This window comes from Sinohyriopsis cumingii, chromosome 15 (genome assembly GCF_028554795.1).
Source record: "Sinohyriopsis cumingii isolate HCF-2022 chromosome 15, ASM2855479v2, whole genome shotgun sequence".
NCBI classification, from domain to species: Eukaryota; Metazoa; Mollusca; class Bivalvia; order Unionida; family Unionidae; genus Sinohyriopsis; species Sinohyriopsis cumingii.
In genome coordinates, this window is record NC_142975.1 from 22,417,349 (window position 1) to 22,435,940 (window position 18,592).

Consider the following 18,592-nt stretch of genomic DNA (forward strand, 5'->3'; position numbering starts at 1 on the left):
TGGGTCGTGCAAGGTTATGCAGCTTTTATTTTCACTTGGGATTGAGTTACTCAGAAATTCTTAGTTTTCTAGCCCAGATACATGGATTATGCATTAGTATGAGAACTCTGAAACGAATACTGCGCACGATGTGTCTCTTTAGACGAAGGTTTCATTCTGATGTATTAGAGGTAGCCCAGTTTATCGAAGAGAATATTAGTAATTCCGGTAATCAACAAGGCTATCGTTGGATGCATTTACGATGTCTTCAACACGGAATAATAGTATCAAGGGATACCGTGGGGATACTTATGTAATTACTCGACCCTGTTGGTATACAATTGCGACTAAGGAGACGTCTTAGGAGACGACAATACTTTGGACAAGGACCGGATTACATTTGGCATGTCGATTCTTACGATAAACTCAAACAATATGGGCTCTGTATAAACGGATGCATTGATGGTTTTTCAAGGCAGGTTATTTGGCTAAATGTTTACATAACAAGCAGCAATCCAAAAGTAATCGCCGGCTATTATGTGGAAGCAGTGCAGATGCGTCACGGATGTCCGGCCTTAATGAGAGGTGATCGTGGCACAGAAAACGGCCATGTTGCTCAGATGCAAGATTTTATGACGGGAAAGGAAAGTTTTATTTATGGAAGAAACACAGCCAATCAACGAATATAAATGTTTTGGAATTTTCTGCGGAGGCAGTTGCCAGTTCTGGATTGATACCTTGGGAATGTTGAAGGAAATCGGCCAGTTCACAGGGGATTTCATAGATATCAGCTTGATTCAGTTTTGTTTTATGGGCCTGCTTCAGGTACATTTAAATATAAATTTGTTTTGCCTCAATATTCCTCTGAAAAGTGATTGGAATCTGTCATAAAATAATTTCGCGAGTAGCGGTATACCGTAATATTTATAATTAGTTTATAATTTGTGTTATCATTATTTTCACACCCACATAATTTTGACACTTTTCGAAAAAGCATTATTTCTCCTTTTTTTTAAACAGCAGAAAGTGTGCAAACTACAAGTTGAATCAATTTAGTCCCACCCTTTAGAAAAAAAGTATATTTTTTTTAAACAACTGCAGTTTTATCCCTTTAATGTAATCTTAAAGAAAATGATCTAAAACTTCATTCTTTCTGTCTCGTTAAAACTGATTTTAAAAGAAAAAGAAGTAAAATAATTTTCTTCATGTCTCTTTTCTCCGAGTGGAGGTTTGGAAGGATTAGAGAAGTCAAATTACAATTTGAAGATCTCGGATTGTATCACGTTGACAATTAAACAATAAATATTACAATCACAGTGACGCACAAATGGATGAACGGGTTAAAGAAGGAGATGGAGTTATCCCTTTTATATTCTTTTTTATGTGTGACAATAAATGGTGATGGATTTTTGAATGCACGTATTGGCAGTTGTGAAGAATTTGATTCATATTTATAGGTATGGGTATTGCAAATTTGAAGTAAATTAATTACAACGGCTCCTGAAAAATTAATCTAAGCAAATAAATACAATGAATAATTAAAGGTTAAATATGGAGGAAATCTTAAAAATGTAAACATTTTAGTTTTGTTGTAGAAAGTTATGTAAGACTAAAAATCCATTTCTCCTGTAAACATTCCTGCGCCCAAAATTCACGAAATTCGCCATAAAATTAATAACAAGGTACAGTTCACAACTACCGACTGCATTGCCTCCTCCCTCCCCGCCCCCCCGGTCAATCAGAACCACCGCTAATATCTCTGCAAAACAAATTATGCCTTGGGTGTACGTAGCCGAAGTAATTTACCAAAAATTCGCCTGAAATTTCTTCGTAAAAGAAGAAATCCAATCTATTCAGATCGTCTCGGATCTTTGTACTACTGGATTGACTGTATGAGGTGTTACAAATGATACATTCGAAGTGGTAAGGGTGCAAGAGGAGACAGTATTTATGTACAAATTGAATGTCGCATCTTCCTGCCTAATATAAAAAATATTTAAAAATTTATACAAGAGACGTCAAAAAGGTCCATATTTTTGGATAGCTATATTAAAACATAACATATGAATATTATTCACTTGACCAGAGAAGTCAATGGCAGTTCATAGCAAAAGAAGTTTACGCACTCCAACCCCAAATTTATACCTGCATTTTTCGTGTCCGAAAGTCATTTTTGACACCATGTATTTCTCACGGTGCAAAATAGTTGCCACCCATGCCGATTTTGAGATATTCTACATGCCTTGAACCAATATGTCTACTGCTGTGGGTGGCTAGCTCTTCTTCCTGGCCGACTCTTGGTACTTCACTATCTACATGCTGCAGAGTAACTATGGGAGGCATACATGCCTTAAATCAATTTCAAGAACAACACCAGCCCCAAATGCCTAATTCACAAATATATCCATGTCTTTCATTATCAAACAATGATAGCTGAAAAAATCACACCATAGCCTTATGTTAAGGAATTTCACTGGAGCCATTTTACGAAACCATCCACTGACACTTAAGGATGGTAGCTATCGACCTACATTCATGGTATGATCGGTAGGACAGTCATACAACGTAAGACGCATCACCCGAAATTTTTCTTCTTGGGTGATGGGTTTTACGGCCTAACTAACGGCGCTGTGTAGCGTGTTTTTATGTCGACTAACAGTGTAACGGAAGTAAAATTTTCAGGAGTATCAGACACAATCAATAACGACGCTTTTCTACAAAGTAGTTATAATGTTTTTGCCAGACTTTACTGACCCAGATGTCTTTACTCTAATAAATTCAAATTCACACAAAAATCTGTTTTCAAGTTTCGTTGACTGGAAAGCGATGAAAGCCGGGAATGCCGAAATAGGGTTAAGTAGAAATGTTATTCTTTAGCGAAACGAATAAACATATATTATGCCTATTGGAACTGTAAGTAACGTTTCGTTTCGTTTCGTTCAAGAAACATAATCACCACATGAACCTACTGAAACATGCTTCGGCATACGTCGACTACCGTCGCATTGCAACAAATTCAAATGTATGTCAACGTAACTTGAAAATGCGTCCATTTGCAAGTGTCACATTTTCATTCCTCCAGGATAAAGACAGCACAGTAAGTATATTAATTACACATAAATTAGTGGTAGAGTGTCGATATAGGCGGCCAAGTGTGTGAGATATTCTTGAAACTTGGACTACTCGTTCACATATCAACCGACATCGGAACAGGCTATACAAGGCCGTTATTTGGATAGTAAGACATATCACAAAAACAAAAACATGTGCTATGTCTTACTTTGTAGGACTAATCCGTAGGATTTACCTCGAAGATGCGAACGACCGTCTGTTGCGTATGACGTTATAGTCGAACATTCCGGCAAGCCTCTAACATTCCAGTATATAGCTTGCACGTTAATTTTAAAGTAAAAATGATGTTTGTGTAGTATACGGTCAGAAAATGGTGATCACAAACAGAAAAAGCGTATCGTCCTTCTATTTTGTTTTAATTTATAAAAGAAGAAACATGTTTTGTTTGATGATTATCGATCAGATAGAAGCGATCAAATGAATCTAAACGTTGAAAAGGTTTTCGATCGATCGATCGATCGATCGAGAGAGTCCAAGCAACAAGCGGGAAAGTTGAAAATAAATATCAAGCCAGAGAAATTATGATGTTTGAATTAGTCCGTTTTCTTCTTAAAATGGGAATGGGTATTTTCCACTAAAGAAATGAAATTAACAACCGATTTCTTTGCAGAATGACATCGATAGCATGGTCCAGGTCTGGAATGTGCATCGTATAAGACCAACCAAAAACCAAAATTGCCCAAATGGCCGACCTGTTGTGATGTACAAATTACCAATGATTTATGGAACCCGGAGCTACCTCCAGTCAGTGGACGAAGACCAAATAGAAATCTGTCGAGAAGAATGTGTATTTCGAGATGAATATCCATGTGACAGAGATGTGTTTAATATCTGTACTCTCTACATGGAAAAAAAGGGATGGACATCGCCTACAAATATCGACGACGCTTTGCAATTGTATTGTAATGTACGAAACATGTTACTTGTGGATTTGTTACGATAAAGGCTTTAATACTGCTGTGATTCTATGATGAGAAATATTATTTTCCTTCAGTTGATTAACACTAAATGGTCTTCAAACGAGACTTCGCTATATCTCTACTTATCCAAGTATACTTTGCTAATATACTTCTTTATTCCAATTAAAAAAAGTCTAAGTTTTTGTTTCTTGTTTCCCTTTAATACAAACAGAGAGAAAAATGAGAAAGTGTGTTTAGGACAACTGCTACAAACTTTTTAATAGAACGTGAAATAAAATTTGGTAACGAACGTCATAAATGACATTTTGAAGCTTTCGCAGCAAAAAAGTTTTGGAAACTACGTCGAAAACCGCAGAATTTTCATTATATAATGGGACACAAAATTCGACTGAGTTGTTATCCTGTGACTTTAAAAGTTTGCAATTGCAAGATAAATTTCGTTTTCGCACTGTAAGTTTAGAAGAACAGCATTCAACTGAAACATATTATTGGCCTGCCTCTCTCTCTCTCATGTATATATATATATATATATATATATATATATATATATATATATATATATATATATATATATATCCTAAATACGAGTTATTTTTCATCTTATTTTGAACAAATGAAATTTTAAACGAGTTTTCTGTTTGACATAAAAATAAAATATGAAGGTTGACAAAGATGGGCCAATAAAACTTGATCTGCCCCTTTATATCCTATATTCAAACCTTGACGTTCGACCTAGCATCCATCAAATTAATGGACTCTTGCCTCTATCCATGGGTAAAGGAAGTTTAAGGTTTAAACAAAACACAAAAACAAAAACAACAGTAAACTCAAGTATTGTTGTGGATACACACTGTCTATGGATGGACAGACAGACATGATAATCTGTATATGCTCTTCACACTTTTTGGAAAAAGTGGAATTTTTGTGCCTTTAACGAATAACCGAGAGTTCTGTGTGCATGTATTCTCATCTTTCTTTTGCATCAAGTGTTTAAAACTATCACTTTGTGCATTAGTTTGTCCTGGATTTTGACATGTTGGTACAAGCAAATGCTCAAAAGTGGCCTAACCATGATTTCTGATTCACATTTTCCTGTTAACTTGACAAAGTAGAACACTTCAAGCCTCAAGACTTGTCAACAGTAGTTTAAAACCATGGTATTTAAACTTTTGTTGCTGTTTAGTGTCGAATTTTGAATTGTATTGAACCTTAAAGTTGAATGCATTGAGCATTAAAATGAAGTATTTGTGAAGGGTCACTTCGACCTTTCTTCTTTTCTCTTGTCCCTGTGAAGCGAGGGTAATGTTCTACCGTACTAAGTCAGAATTTACGCAGTGTGTGGATGGCTAGTATGCTTCTGAGTAACGAAGTGAGGGAATTTTACGGGTAATTTTTTCCTTTAAGGAACAGCTTTCTGGGAGAGATACAGGACAGTACGACGTCTGAAGTCCGAGAGAAAAAAAAGGACGAGGTCAGAATAAAGGACTAGGAAGTCCAGGAAGGGATGAAGCGTAAAGAATAGGAAGTCCAGGAAATAGGAAGACGTTGATACACGCACGGTCAAGGGAGTAAGGTTATGAAAATCGGTCGTGGACATTGAGCTGTTTTCACCACTCGTTATTATGATGGAATAAATCCAAATTGGACACTGCTATTAAATTATGTTGACATAATTTAGATTGAATTGGAATTGCCACATTTAATTTGTTTTGATTAAATGTGTTATTTTTCTTGTCTAAGGGGCTCGTATCATTTTATTTCCTCCCAGTATTCTTGCTCAGTTCACTATTGAAAATCTATTCTTTTTTCACTCCCAACGGGCTATAACATCGAGGGACGTCATTCTCTAGATAACGCCAGCCAAATCCAATTAACCACCCCTCTTACTAAGAAGGCGACGTTACAGTTACAACCACCATTTAAGCACACTTTGAACAAAAAAAACATGTACCCAATGTATGTCCATGGATAAGAATTAAAACAAAATGACAATATGATTTAAATATCTTTTATTCCCTTATTCGTCCTCTCAAAGAAATATTCTCAGCGCATCATCATTGCAACAACTATCACAACTACATGTTATCAAAACTTTTAAACTTTCAACCAAAATCTTATGTTCTAGATCACTGGCAGAATCCATGATTATTGTAGAACCATTTCTTAAACTAGTTCTCAACAGTACATGTGTGAGTGATACAAATGCACTGCCAATGTATTTCTTCATGCTCTTGCACATAAATGTCATAATGTCCATGACAAGTTTGGTGTAGACAAGAGGCTTGAGGGATATAAAGAACTGAGATGAAAATAAATATTAAACAAAGTAAAGAATTAGCTCTCTTTTGAGCTTACTGTCACCACAATACTTTGTTGACACTGATGATTTAATAAAAGAATTGGCAAAATAATCACTTGAATTGAACAACTGACAGTATTCAATACCAACTATCAACTAAAACACATAATATCTGTCTTGATATTTCTAGCAGTGAAAACTGTAAGAGTCTGGTGCATGCTGAATGGTAATAATAACATTAATGCAATGCTGATATGGTAATGAAAGTATTGAAGTATGGGTCAATTTAAAACACTATAAGAATGATCATCTCTGGAATCCAGGCAAACTAGAGTCCTTCCAGGTGTCCCATATTTAATCCAATTTATGTTTCAAATTTTGGTCAAGTATTTTCTTTTCCTTTCCTGACAACATCCTAAATGTGAAGTTGGATGTCCCTATGAATAATCACAGATAGCAATCCAAAAGGAAGGAGAATTTTCATTGCTCATGAACCAACAAGATATCACCCAGTTTTCAACAGTACCTGTACTGATATCATTGCAATGGATCAACCTGAGTTCGATCATCAATTGCCTCTACCAAGGTTTAATAATCTCCACTATGAACATTAACTATCTAGTGGAAAATTAATTCAAACTAGAGTAATCATGATAATAAAATGTTGATTACTTTTCTATTGTTTATCTCTTTAGTATTGTGCTGATATGCCCATAAACCACAGATCTACCTACATAACTACTGGGCATACAAGAACCCAAAAAAATTAAAAAAATAAAATAAAAAAAAGTAAAAAAAATTGTGTAAATGAAAATACAGGTACTATAATGAGTAGATAACAACCTGAGAGTAATGCCACTGCTTTTGTTTGCCTGTTTTTTCAATTACTGTTTACTACCCACCCATAGAGTCCAGACTTTACTGGGTGAAAGTCAGATGCTCTGGGTTACTGCTAAAAGTACAAACATTATTCATGCATCTGCAATTACCTTGAAAAACCCACTACTGTTGAGACCTTACATAGAAATCATGCTACCTGCATGCAGTCTAATAATCTAATTGTTATATTCATAAGCAATACACAGTTAACCTGTTGGGCCTAACCCATCATAATACATGAATTTTAATCAGGCATGTGGATAGTTTACCAATGAATAAACATATTTATCACTAATTTAAAGAGATGATCAGAAAGGGCCCTCTGTGCAGGCTAAGATGTACATAGCATAGAAAAAGCTCATGTATTCATAACCAAGATATAAATATTTAACACATCACTGAAGCATAAAATGAAGGTCACAGTGATCTTTGATAATAAAGGTAAACTTCTAACAGAGAAGCATGCAATTATAATGTTTCATGATCTTATCATAAACAGCATCCAATAAATGAACTTGAAGCACCAAATTTCACAAAATGAACTAGAAACACAGAATGAACTAGAAACACAAAATGAACTTGAAACACAAAATTGCAAAACAATCACTAAAGCATGAAATATTTGTTACAGAAGACCTGTTTGCAACAAGTATGTATTATTTATTTAACAAGATGCATCCAGTCATCAAATGTATTGAATTTGGATAGAACACTATGTATGTAGCATGAGAAAAAAACACCAACCCAACACGATAATGAGCTTGACATAAAAACTTCAATTTAAACCAGTTAAATGGGAAAACTGAACCAAAGTCTGTGAAGCATTCAATATGGATTGCAGTGACCTACCTTATGTTATGATTGTGTAATACTCATCAAGATGCATCATCTCAAAATGTTTCATTTTTAAAGGAGTGACAGTATGAATACATAAGATAAAAAGCTATGTGGTCATGAGTTGACTTTAAATGCAAAATTCTTAAACGATGCAAGTAACATGTGAAATAAAGGACACATTGGCCTTCTTTAGTAGTTTGGGTTTGGTATTATCAGAAATGCATACTATCATATTGTCGCATGATTCTAACATTAGCGAACTTTAGAAATAAACTTCCAACAATAACTTTGACCAAAATCTGTGAAATGTTATGTGTGACACACAGTGTCCTAATTTTGAAAGGTGTGTGCAGTGCTTGTCAAGATGGATCCACTCTTACACTCTTCAAGTTACATGACTCCATAAACAATATTGAAAAATGTTGTCAGAACTGAATGCAAAATCTTTACAAACAATGTCCATCTATTATTATACATGTGTGTAGAAAGTAGCTTCCATAACACCACCCGATGGGGGCAAAGGCTATGAAACCCACTCCTAGTGTGATAAGACTGGTCAGAATGACAAATGAAACCCACTCCTAGTGTGATAAGACTGGTCAAAATGACAAATGAAACCCACTTCTAGTGTGATAAGACTAGTCAGAATGACAAATGAAACCCACTCCTAGTGTGATAAGACTGGTCAGAATGACAAATGAAACCCACTCCTAGTGTGATAAGACTAGTCAGAATGACAAACGGAATATTCTGATCATTGATTGTGACAAAACTTAAATTATGTCCATGATCCAGATGTTGCTTTCTAGGACACTGTCAAATTCAGATCTAAATTCCATAAAAGTATCATAATAATCACCAATTTGAAGGACACAACCGCAAGTATGCCCTATTGGCCTTCTTGATAAGCCAGCCATACTGACAAATTCTACAGCTATTCTGGGCACTGTAATGAGGTCAGACCCTGTGCAGAAGCGAAGGAAAAGACACAAAGCTTTCAGATCAAGTTCTCTGACATATCTCTTCAGATATTTTGAAACTTCATTAGTTTGGGCATTCAGAGATTCTGGAATCTAAAGCATCTGTACAACTTTTCTGTTACTCGGAATCAGGGTCAAGTATACATCAATGAGATTATCAGTGCTGATGCAGAGTCCCTTCAGGATGTCTCGCCAGCAGTCACATACATACATAGGCATTTGAATCATCTCCTTATGTGCTATTTCCAAAAGGACAGCCTTAAAATGTTCCCCACTGACCTTAGTCCGGCATTCATGGGCATCCAGAGCATCCAACAAGTCTTCAAGACCAACTGAAGAGAAGTCAGCAAATCCCTTTTTGAAAACATCTCTATCTGGCAGTGAGATAAACTGATAAAAATCCTCTAAAAGCTCATTATTGGTAATATCAGTATCCGGAAAGAGACAGTGCTTCATGAATGTCTTTGCAAGTTTTATTGGCCAGTATCTAACATTTTGCCATCCATATGCAAGCAAACGCCCAATTGCCTTCCATTCTTCCATTCCAAAATCATGCCGCAGACTTGGAACCTTCACATCTCTGCCAACGGTGCACTTACAATAAAACTCTGTCCAAAATTCAGTAAACAAATCCCTCAAAACACCCCTGTATCTTCTGCTCTTTCTTTCTCTCCATTTGCCAAAATGCGGGTGATGATAAGATGTCTATTTAAAATACTGGGATCTTTAAAGTAATTACACAGTTCTTGAAATGCAAAGGCACCTCTGTGAATGTCTATTTGTAAGGGTTCAGCAGGAATGAGTGGAGGAATATATGGCAGAGTATCATCGATATCACGAGCAACAATTGGTGAACTGGTATTCTTAAAGAAAATCTCAGTTTCTGAATCATCTAGAAAACGAAGATATAGAATGGCCAAAATGATCATCTTGAATATTTGTCAAGGGTTCAGTCTCATTCTTTTCTTGCATTCTGAGTCCTTGTGTTTTGTCAAACTCTGTGTGTGGTTTATCTACAGGTTCAGCCAGAGTAGGTATTTGCTTCATCCCGTTGATGCTTTTATATTGTGGTGGAGGATTCTTTTGCTTTGATGCAAGATAAAACCTAAGTATATTCATCCCTGTCCTGTCATACATCTCGCCGACAGTTTCTTTGCATTCTGTCTTTTCCTCAGAAAAATCTCTGATTTCAAAATCAAAGTCCTCTATCGATCCATTGGGGGAAGTTCCATTAGGGAAAAATAAGGACTTTGCCACCTCTTCAACTTCTTTAATAGTGGACTCTTTACATATATCTACTCTACGGGTACTTCCCCCACGTTTCTTTCGTACCTGTCGGTACATCTGGGTACTGGTATCAAAATGCAACCATCCTATTTCTATCTTCCTGCTTCCTTTTTGTGCATTTTTATTACCAGTTAAAATACCTCTCCTGACTTTAGTGATTAATGAACTTTCCCCATCTGAATCTGACCCTTCTGAAGTATGGATTGCTCTCCTGAATAGCAGTGTTTTCCTCAAGGAGTTGAGTATTTGGTTTTTTCTTGTTTCTTTAGCAAACAAGTCTCCTTTGGATGCTGTCACAGATTTGCAAAATTCTTTAACAGCAACCCTGTCACCTATATGGGGCAGATATTTGGTCAGTGTTGTGTCATCTGCAACCTCAATAACGTACCTGTCAAGCTGAAAAACAAAAGCTCTGTAAGTGAAGATACAACTCTATGGTTTTAAACTAACGGAAAGAAGCAACAAATAAAAATCAAGAAATAAATTTATTTCTCTAAGTTACCAACAGATAAATCTATTTCAATAAGTTACTAAGTGTAAATTCAAGAGGAACTGATAGTATTGTGAATTAAATATCAAATAATTCTAAAAGTTCTAACACAAGTCCAAAAGTATATAGTGTTCTGAATGAAATCCAATACTGAATATGCTGATGTACCAAAAGTGCTGAATAGGTTTATGAACTAAGTCTTAATGATATAATCCAGAATGGCTTTCAGTGAATTGTTATGTATATTTAATTTGTATTGTGTGCTAACATTTCTCCAAGATTACATGCTATGTACATCATTTGTGTGATTGACCTTGGTCAGGGATTGAGTTTTGGTGTCTTGATATTCTGGATACCAGATAGTACACAGCTAATATTTATCTATGATTTTAGATTTATACGTTAAGATCATTATTAATTGCAGGTTAACATTGTTGCATACATTGAGTTTAAGGTCTATTTTTTAAATAGTTTAAATAGAAATGAAGAATGTTCTAGAAGCAAGTCATTTATGAATTTGTTGTGAAGTTTATCATGTCATAGCTTTTGCTAATGATGTTGTTTTCTTCAAAATTACTTATTCATACCATAACATCCAAAATGGAATCAGTCTTATTGTTGTGTTCAGTTTTTAATTTGAGAGGATTTATTCATTTAAATTATTCACTGAAATTACAACGTGCTCTTTGATTTTTGGACTAAATCACTGTTTTGGAATTACTGTCAATTCATTCAAGGACAATTTTGATTATATTGTTATGATACATCAGAACTGTTGGCACATCAGCACATTCGATACTGGCATATCAGCACTTTAAAAATGAATTCATTCAGAACACCACTGGAATTTTTTTGGAATACTCAATACTTTTGGAGTTATGTTAAAAATGTCAGGACTATTTGGGAATTAATTCACAAAACTAAGTTCTTTTTAAACTTTTACTTTGTATTTAATGGAAATAAACTATTTGTTTAATTTCACAAAAAAATGTTTTTTTTCTCACTCTTTTCTGTTCCTTAAATTAAGACCAGAGTTGTAACAGAATTTACAATAATCACAATATAGTGTTTTAGCCCATAGTCATCGAACACATTGTAATTCCAATGAATAATTTAAATAAATGATTCTTCCAAATTATACTGAACACAAAATGTAATGATTTCACAATGGGAACTTAAAACAGGAATGAATAATTTAGTTTACCACAAACTTATATAATTTCACTTGACCTAAGACACAATAAAATGACCTGGATAAAGCTCACAAGTTCTCTTCCAGAATATTCTAAGTTTGTAAAAAAAGATTAGGCCTTAAATTCAATTTTAAGTAAAAAATCGTTTAAACAAATAAGACGATAATCAGGTAAGCAAAACCTACTCTACCCTCAATCAAGGACAAAGGTCAAGTACACAATTTAAACTAAATATACATCATAGTGACATATAGCAAAGATAAGAAATTAAACATGATTACATTAAAGAACTAACATTTCACAAGGGTGATAATTACTTCTGATTAAAATTACACTGCAAGTTAGTCCCTATAATTCCTTAATATATTTTAAAATTTATGAATTTAAAATAATATAACATAATCAAATTTAAGTGTACAAGTTCCAGTCCAAGAACCCAAGTTATCATTTTATTCACACCAGAAAATGGAACATTTACATACAGACTATTTTTACAATAACTACACATGTATAAATTACTTGTAAAATGGTGCTTTGAATATTGTATTTACTTCAACAAGAAAAGAAAGAAGTCCTCCATCCCATAATACAAAATAAATCAATTTTAATAAACACAGTGTGCATCATAACAGTAGTGTAAAATATACTTGTCTATATGTTGATATCAATACTTTACAACAGCTGATTTCTCAATTTAGAACCAAAACACAAAAACTTTGAAACACTTGTAATAAGGACTTATCTTCTGACTAGACATTAGATTTGTACATTTATCCACTGAAGGATTCATCTAACACATTTCATTAAGATATTTCCAGCTTAAAGTAGTATAAGAAAATGAACAGTATATATGAGTTTGAAAGATCTTGTAAAAGATATCTCTGTGAATAATGTCAGTGTTGGTGAATGTAGTCAACACCCACTGAGTACACTTTATATGTTCAAATATGTAAAGTACTGGACTAAAATTATAAATATGTATACAAGTAGATATCCTTTCCAAAGTTACATTATGTTAAAGAATTTGAATGATGTCAGCAAAATCACAGGAGTCAATAAGGTTAACAATGACTTATTTTCTCATGGCATGGCTATGCATGGATAGATATTATAAACAGGACAAGTCATTACTGGGAATTCAAAACTGTTTCAAATCAAAAGTCCCTTTCATTTTCAGAAGATATACTTGCATTATTTTCAATGTTCTAAGCACAGCTTAAGCATTGAAAGAGGAAGACATAATAAAACTGAGTTTGCAAACTATGTCTTTAAAATAAGTAGCAAGTGTGTAGAAGATGAATACCATTTTCGATGAATATGGGCTTCTTAAATTGTTTAATATATTGTTCTGATTTTCATATAGATCTGTTTGGCTTTGATAATATGGGACCAAACTTATCAACCATTTGAATTTGATATTTTGACTCTGAACCTCAGTAAGGTCCATATTCCCATTCATCCCTAATCCCCATGGTAAATTTATGCCCCAAAACATGATAAATGCTGAACAGAAACAGAAGATATAGCCAACTACAAACCTTTGAAAAGAATGCACAATAAAGAAAATAAATTTAAAAAATCCAAAATCATTAAAACTGTTCTATATTGGTTTTGTTCTGTAATATATTGGTACATTGTATATATACTTTGGAGTGTAAAGTCTAACACTAACCTAGCTTCTCAAAACCCAAAATATAACTTAGGTATGTAAACATAATACGACCTCACTCCTCAAACCTCATAAATGTAACCAATGAATGGAAATGCAAGATAACATAACTTATCACAAGTCTAAAAATAACCTATGTATGGAAATACAAGACAGCATAACTTCTCAAAACTCATAAATACAATTATAATACAAATATAATCTGAGGAAATGCAAGTTAGCTTCACTTCCAGAAACTCACAAGTTAGTATAACCAACATGTGGAAACAGAAGATAACCTCACTTGTACCAACTTGTATATATAGGCCCTTTCTACAGTATTTACCTACAGCCTATTTGTGCTTGTTCTGTCTTCCATGCAAACTTTTGCTTCAAGTCAGACAACTTTGTGTTGACAACAACAGCATATTTATGTGTAAACATTTCATACCTGTTACCTTAACATCTAACCTCTTTATTAGCTGAAAATGTTCTCAGTGTGCTGCATGTTTGGATTGTTCCAAGACAATCCATAAAAAGAAAAGACGTTGCTGCACATAAGAGAGCGTTTACTCTTCATTGTAAAAGATTTTTGAAAGAAAGTCAATTGTCTCAAGCAATTAAAAACAGAAAGGATACATTTTGAAGTATAATCGAATTACAATAAAGGTGAAAAAGACACCTACCACCATCAGCTGCAAGTTTATTACTGTCTTTTTCTAAGTACTTAAGATCACTGACACTTGATAAAACTTTCATCTTTAGCCCAAAAATGTGTCTCTGATATTACTGTCTCCTTCAGTTTAGCTCCATGAAATATTAAATATACTGTATTAAACTGAATGCTAATCCAACATTTATCCATGTGGGCAAACCCTGAGCTTGCTGAATGTTATCATTATGATCTTTGTTAAATACATATATACATATTTTTTCCAGTAGTGCATTTAAATTAGAAACTGGGACTGATGAACAGATGAAAATATGGGTCAATGCAAAGATGGAAGGACAGACAGGTCTAATTTAATGACATATTCTGAAAAAACACTGGGACATACATTGCAAAATCCAGTAATAGCTGACAAAATAATCCGATCATCTACATATAAGTCAATTACAAATAACCCAACCAAAATACGTTTGCCGATCGCAAATGGCTTTGCTTGACCTTTGCTTAATCTTCCTCATGAAGTTTTTGACAATGCAAAAAATTGTAATTCCTTAAAAGTTGAAAGTTTTGCAAAAGAGAAGAGAAAATAATTCACATACTGGTAACAGTCCCAACATCTTATCACATCATTAAATATGCTAGCTGGATTTAATTTGAAATAGCCTAAGATTTTCACACAACCTTGCTAAAATTTTAGCTTCTTCGGAAGACAAATGAAAGCACGAACAGACTGGACAAACGAAGATGCCACCATTGCAAGTAGTGATGACAGAACAAAACAAAGAGTGACAGCCTGAAAATCTAAAGAGCTCATCTACATATGGATACAAATTATCAAACTATGTTTTGGTTTTTGGACAATCTTACTGACAAACTCCTCAGGATGAAAGACAGAACTGTAGACAGATATTCAGATGCACAGTCAGATATTCAAATGGACATGACAAAATTAACATGCTCTTGCTGTTATCAGTGTGGCATAAAGAAAATAAAGAAAATGATTTGTACCAACCTCACTAAATTTGCATACCCTGGTGAAAATCTATGTGAACACATAGCACCTTGCAAATACAACTGTGTGTATTTTGTGACATCTACAAACATATACACAATCTGCAAAATTTTGTGCGTAACAATAGGGTACATTTGTAGAATCTCTGATTCAAATGTGTTGCTGCTATGAATTCTTCATATTATTTTTCTTCTCCATCATGTATGATAGGATATATAAAATGACAAACCTTATCCTCTCCCATTTTCTTCACAGTTTCTTCACTGATGCCCCTGTTGCAAAGAAACTGTCTTAGTTCTTCATCCATAATGTCTGGAAGGAATGGCAATACATGTATATGTATTTCTCAAAACAGATATTTAAAAAGAAATATGCACATTATTGCATACGCTATTGGGTCATCTAAGATACACAGCTTATATGCAGGGATGTCATTTCAATTTTTTTTTTGGGGGGGGGACTTGATGGGTTTGTTAATTTTTGTATATAGGCTACAGCAATTTTACAGCACATGCAAATTCGGGGGGGGGGGGGGGGCATCCCTCCCCTCCGAAGTCCCTGCTTATATGTGGTCTGACAATTAAGACGATGCATTGACAAAAGTCTAGAGTCAAGACTTAACAGCTTTATTATACATGAATACTGATATATTCCTAATGATATAGTTCTCGCTAGACACAGTAAAAGTGTAACTCTTGCCATGGGTTGATGCTGCCTTCTACGCATGTGTCAACAGTTTGAAAAAAGGGTGAACTGTCAATGGATATATAGGTGTTCTGTTTGAACAGGGATTAATACAGAAAATGTGAGTGTTCTGAAGGATTTAATGGTACAAGTGCAAAGAAGTGGGATTTTACTTACCATCCACACAGGGGCTCATATCGTTGTTTACAACTGACCTGTCATACATGCACTATATAATAGTTATTTACAATTGATCTGTCATACATGTACTATATAATAGTTATTATATAGTACATGTATGAAAGGTCAACTGTAAACAACAATATGAGCCCCTGTGGTGTAAGCAACGTGTCAAATCAAACTTAGCTGTAGTAGTGTCTTGCTAGAACGCAATTTTAAAATTTGACCTTTCCCATTTTTAATTTTTAAATGAAGATCTGATATTGTGTTAATATCACAAGGAAAATGATAATCACTTTCCCACTATATTATTGTACATAATCTAAAACGTGTGTGTGTGCACGCGCATGCGTGCATGTGTGTGTGAGTGATAGATGGTGTAAAGGTAATGTCAGTAATAGGACTGGTATGCGGAGAACTCGCCCTGGGAGAACTCGCTCCATTGTATCTGGAGAACTCGCCCCAGAGTGGTTGGAGAAGTCACCCCAAAACTTGTCACCCAGACAATCTTTTTATAACAGAATTAAATCATCTATTACATGATTCATATTTAGATTTGTATATATATGCAATCACAAAAGAAATATTAACTGGTAATCATAAAAAGCAAATCATAGTAATATTTCTAAGGATGAAATTAAGTCTTAATATAATCTAAAGAATGACAACAGTATAGTGATTAAAAAGGATGATAAGTCAAATACTATTATTATTATGAATCAAGATGATTATGTTAAAGAAGATGAACGTCAATTAAATGATTAAAAATACTACAAACATATTATCAAAGACCCATCAATAGAAATTAAATAAAAAATTTCAACATGCATTAATGAGATCGCTAAAAATAATAATTCCGTATATGAGGAATTTATACTTTCCCTCTTAACATATGTACACCTCAGTTCTACATATTACCAAAAACTCATAAAATAAAGTCATCTCAGGGGTTATTAGGTTGGAACCCTTTCATATATAAAACTGCTCGCATCACATCATGTTTACATCCTCTATTTTTCCAAATAAAATGCATCTAATGATTTGAAGAGCAGAGCAAAAGGGACAGATAACACTTATTTTTCGTTAAGTACAGAAGCGGAGTTGATCAAATGGAAAAGTTGAAAAATTGCAAATTTTATAAATTTAATAAGTTATTAAGTTGAAGAAAAACAACAATAAATAAAGCCTTAACCATTTTGCGACATCTCAGAATTACTATACATCATCATTGGGCGACTTCTTTAGGCGAAGTGGGGCGACTTCTCCGACCACCATGGGGCGACTTCTCCTCTGACACCTGGAATGAGTTCTCCCAGGGCGAGTTCTCCATGGGGCGAGTTCTCCCAGGGCGAGTTCTCCATGGCATGGGGCGAGTTCTCCGTTATTCATAGGACCGAGTTAGGAATGGGTGAATGACATTTGTTTTCATGTTGACAAATTAAACAATGATGATAATTATTAAAATAAAAACAATAACATTTTTGTATAAGAAAATAAGATGCCTGATTCACAATACTGCAAAGAAAACGTATACCATACGTGCTTACCGCTGTATCCGCATTGAGTAGAAGGTACAAGAAAATGCAATTTTCAACTATTTGCAAATGGTGCAGCAGCTATCTGTTATAATTTACAGATGGCATAGGCGGTTCTACGTACGCTTTTTAAACTCTGAAAATGGTGTTGGGATATAAGATATGTTTAGGTTCGAAAATTGAACTGATGAAGTATTACAGAACTTCAATATTATTTTTAAAGCAATTTTGTTACGGTTGTTCTTGTCATTAAAACTATATCAATTATCATGATTTAATCGATAAAGAAATTAATCAATCATTAAATAAAATTAATTTACTTGCTATGTACATTCCCATGAACCTACAAAAAATTAAAAAATTCTCTTTCTAAAAGTTGGTGTTCTCGCTCACACACACACACACACACACACACACACGTGTATTAGATTATACATATAAAAGTTAGTCATGACTACTTAGGTGATATTTTTTTTTTAAATTAATGCTCACACATACACACGTGTATATTTATAACATCATTTCAAAGTGGTGGAAGATAAATTTCAATCCATCGTATATATCCAGAGAAAAACGAATAAGAAAGTAGCAAAATACATATATCTGTAAGTAATTCCCAATAAAAATATATTTTGTTCAATGCCCCTGTCACTTATACCTAATCTATTTATATACGAGTATGATCAGACTGGCATTTGTAAATATGTGCAAGTGACATTCTTGCATCTATAGTTCTGTGTAAAATGTTGAATACTGAAATAAAAGTTCAAGAGAACCTCTCCCCCCCCCCCCCCTTCTCTCTCTCTCTCTCTCTCTCTCGAACGTACCTTATCAGCTAAGGAATTTATGTTGATATTTTTCTCTAAG

The 18,592-nt window shown here is 34.2% G+C and overlaps 1 protein-coding gene and 1 long non-coding RNA gene across 2 annotated transcripts; one reads left to right on the top strand and one right to left on the bottom strand.

The window, feature by feature from the left end:
- Positions 1-2,812: 2,812 nt before the first annotated feature.
- Positions 2,813-5,770, top strand: LOC149781399 (uncharacterized). The gene is made up of 3 exons (XR_016414505.1): positions 2,813-3,076; positions 3,722-4,018; positions 5,436-5,770. It is a non-coding gene; the product is annotated as an uncharacterized LOC149781399 (long non-coding RNA).
- A 255-nt stretch (positions 5,771-6,025) lies between these two features.
- On the bottom strand, positions 6,026-17,862 carry LOC149781400 (uncharacterized). Its single transcript, XM_089935493.1, has 3 exons — positions 17,738-17,862; positions 15,556-15,638; positions 6,026-10,709 (listed from the first exon to the last, which is right to left on the bottom strand). Exons 2-3 carry the CDS (start codon positions 15,631-15,633, stop codon positions 9,915-9,917), a joined length of 873 nt encoding a protein of 290 aa, XP_089791619.1. The 5' UTR covers positions 15,634-15,638; positions 17,738-17,862; the 3' UTR covers positions 6,026-9,914.
- Positions 17,863-18,592: the final 730 nt, after the last annotated feature.

Coding starts and splice junctions, on each gene's coding strand:
- LOC149781400 (XM_089935493.1), bottom strand. CDS start 15,633: ATGGATGAAGAACTAAGACAGTTTCTTTGCAACAGGGGCATCAGTGAA. Junction 10,710..15,555: donor AGAAAATGGGAGAGGATAAG/GTTTGTCATTTT, acceptor TTTGTTTTTCAG/CTTGACAGGTACGTTATTGA.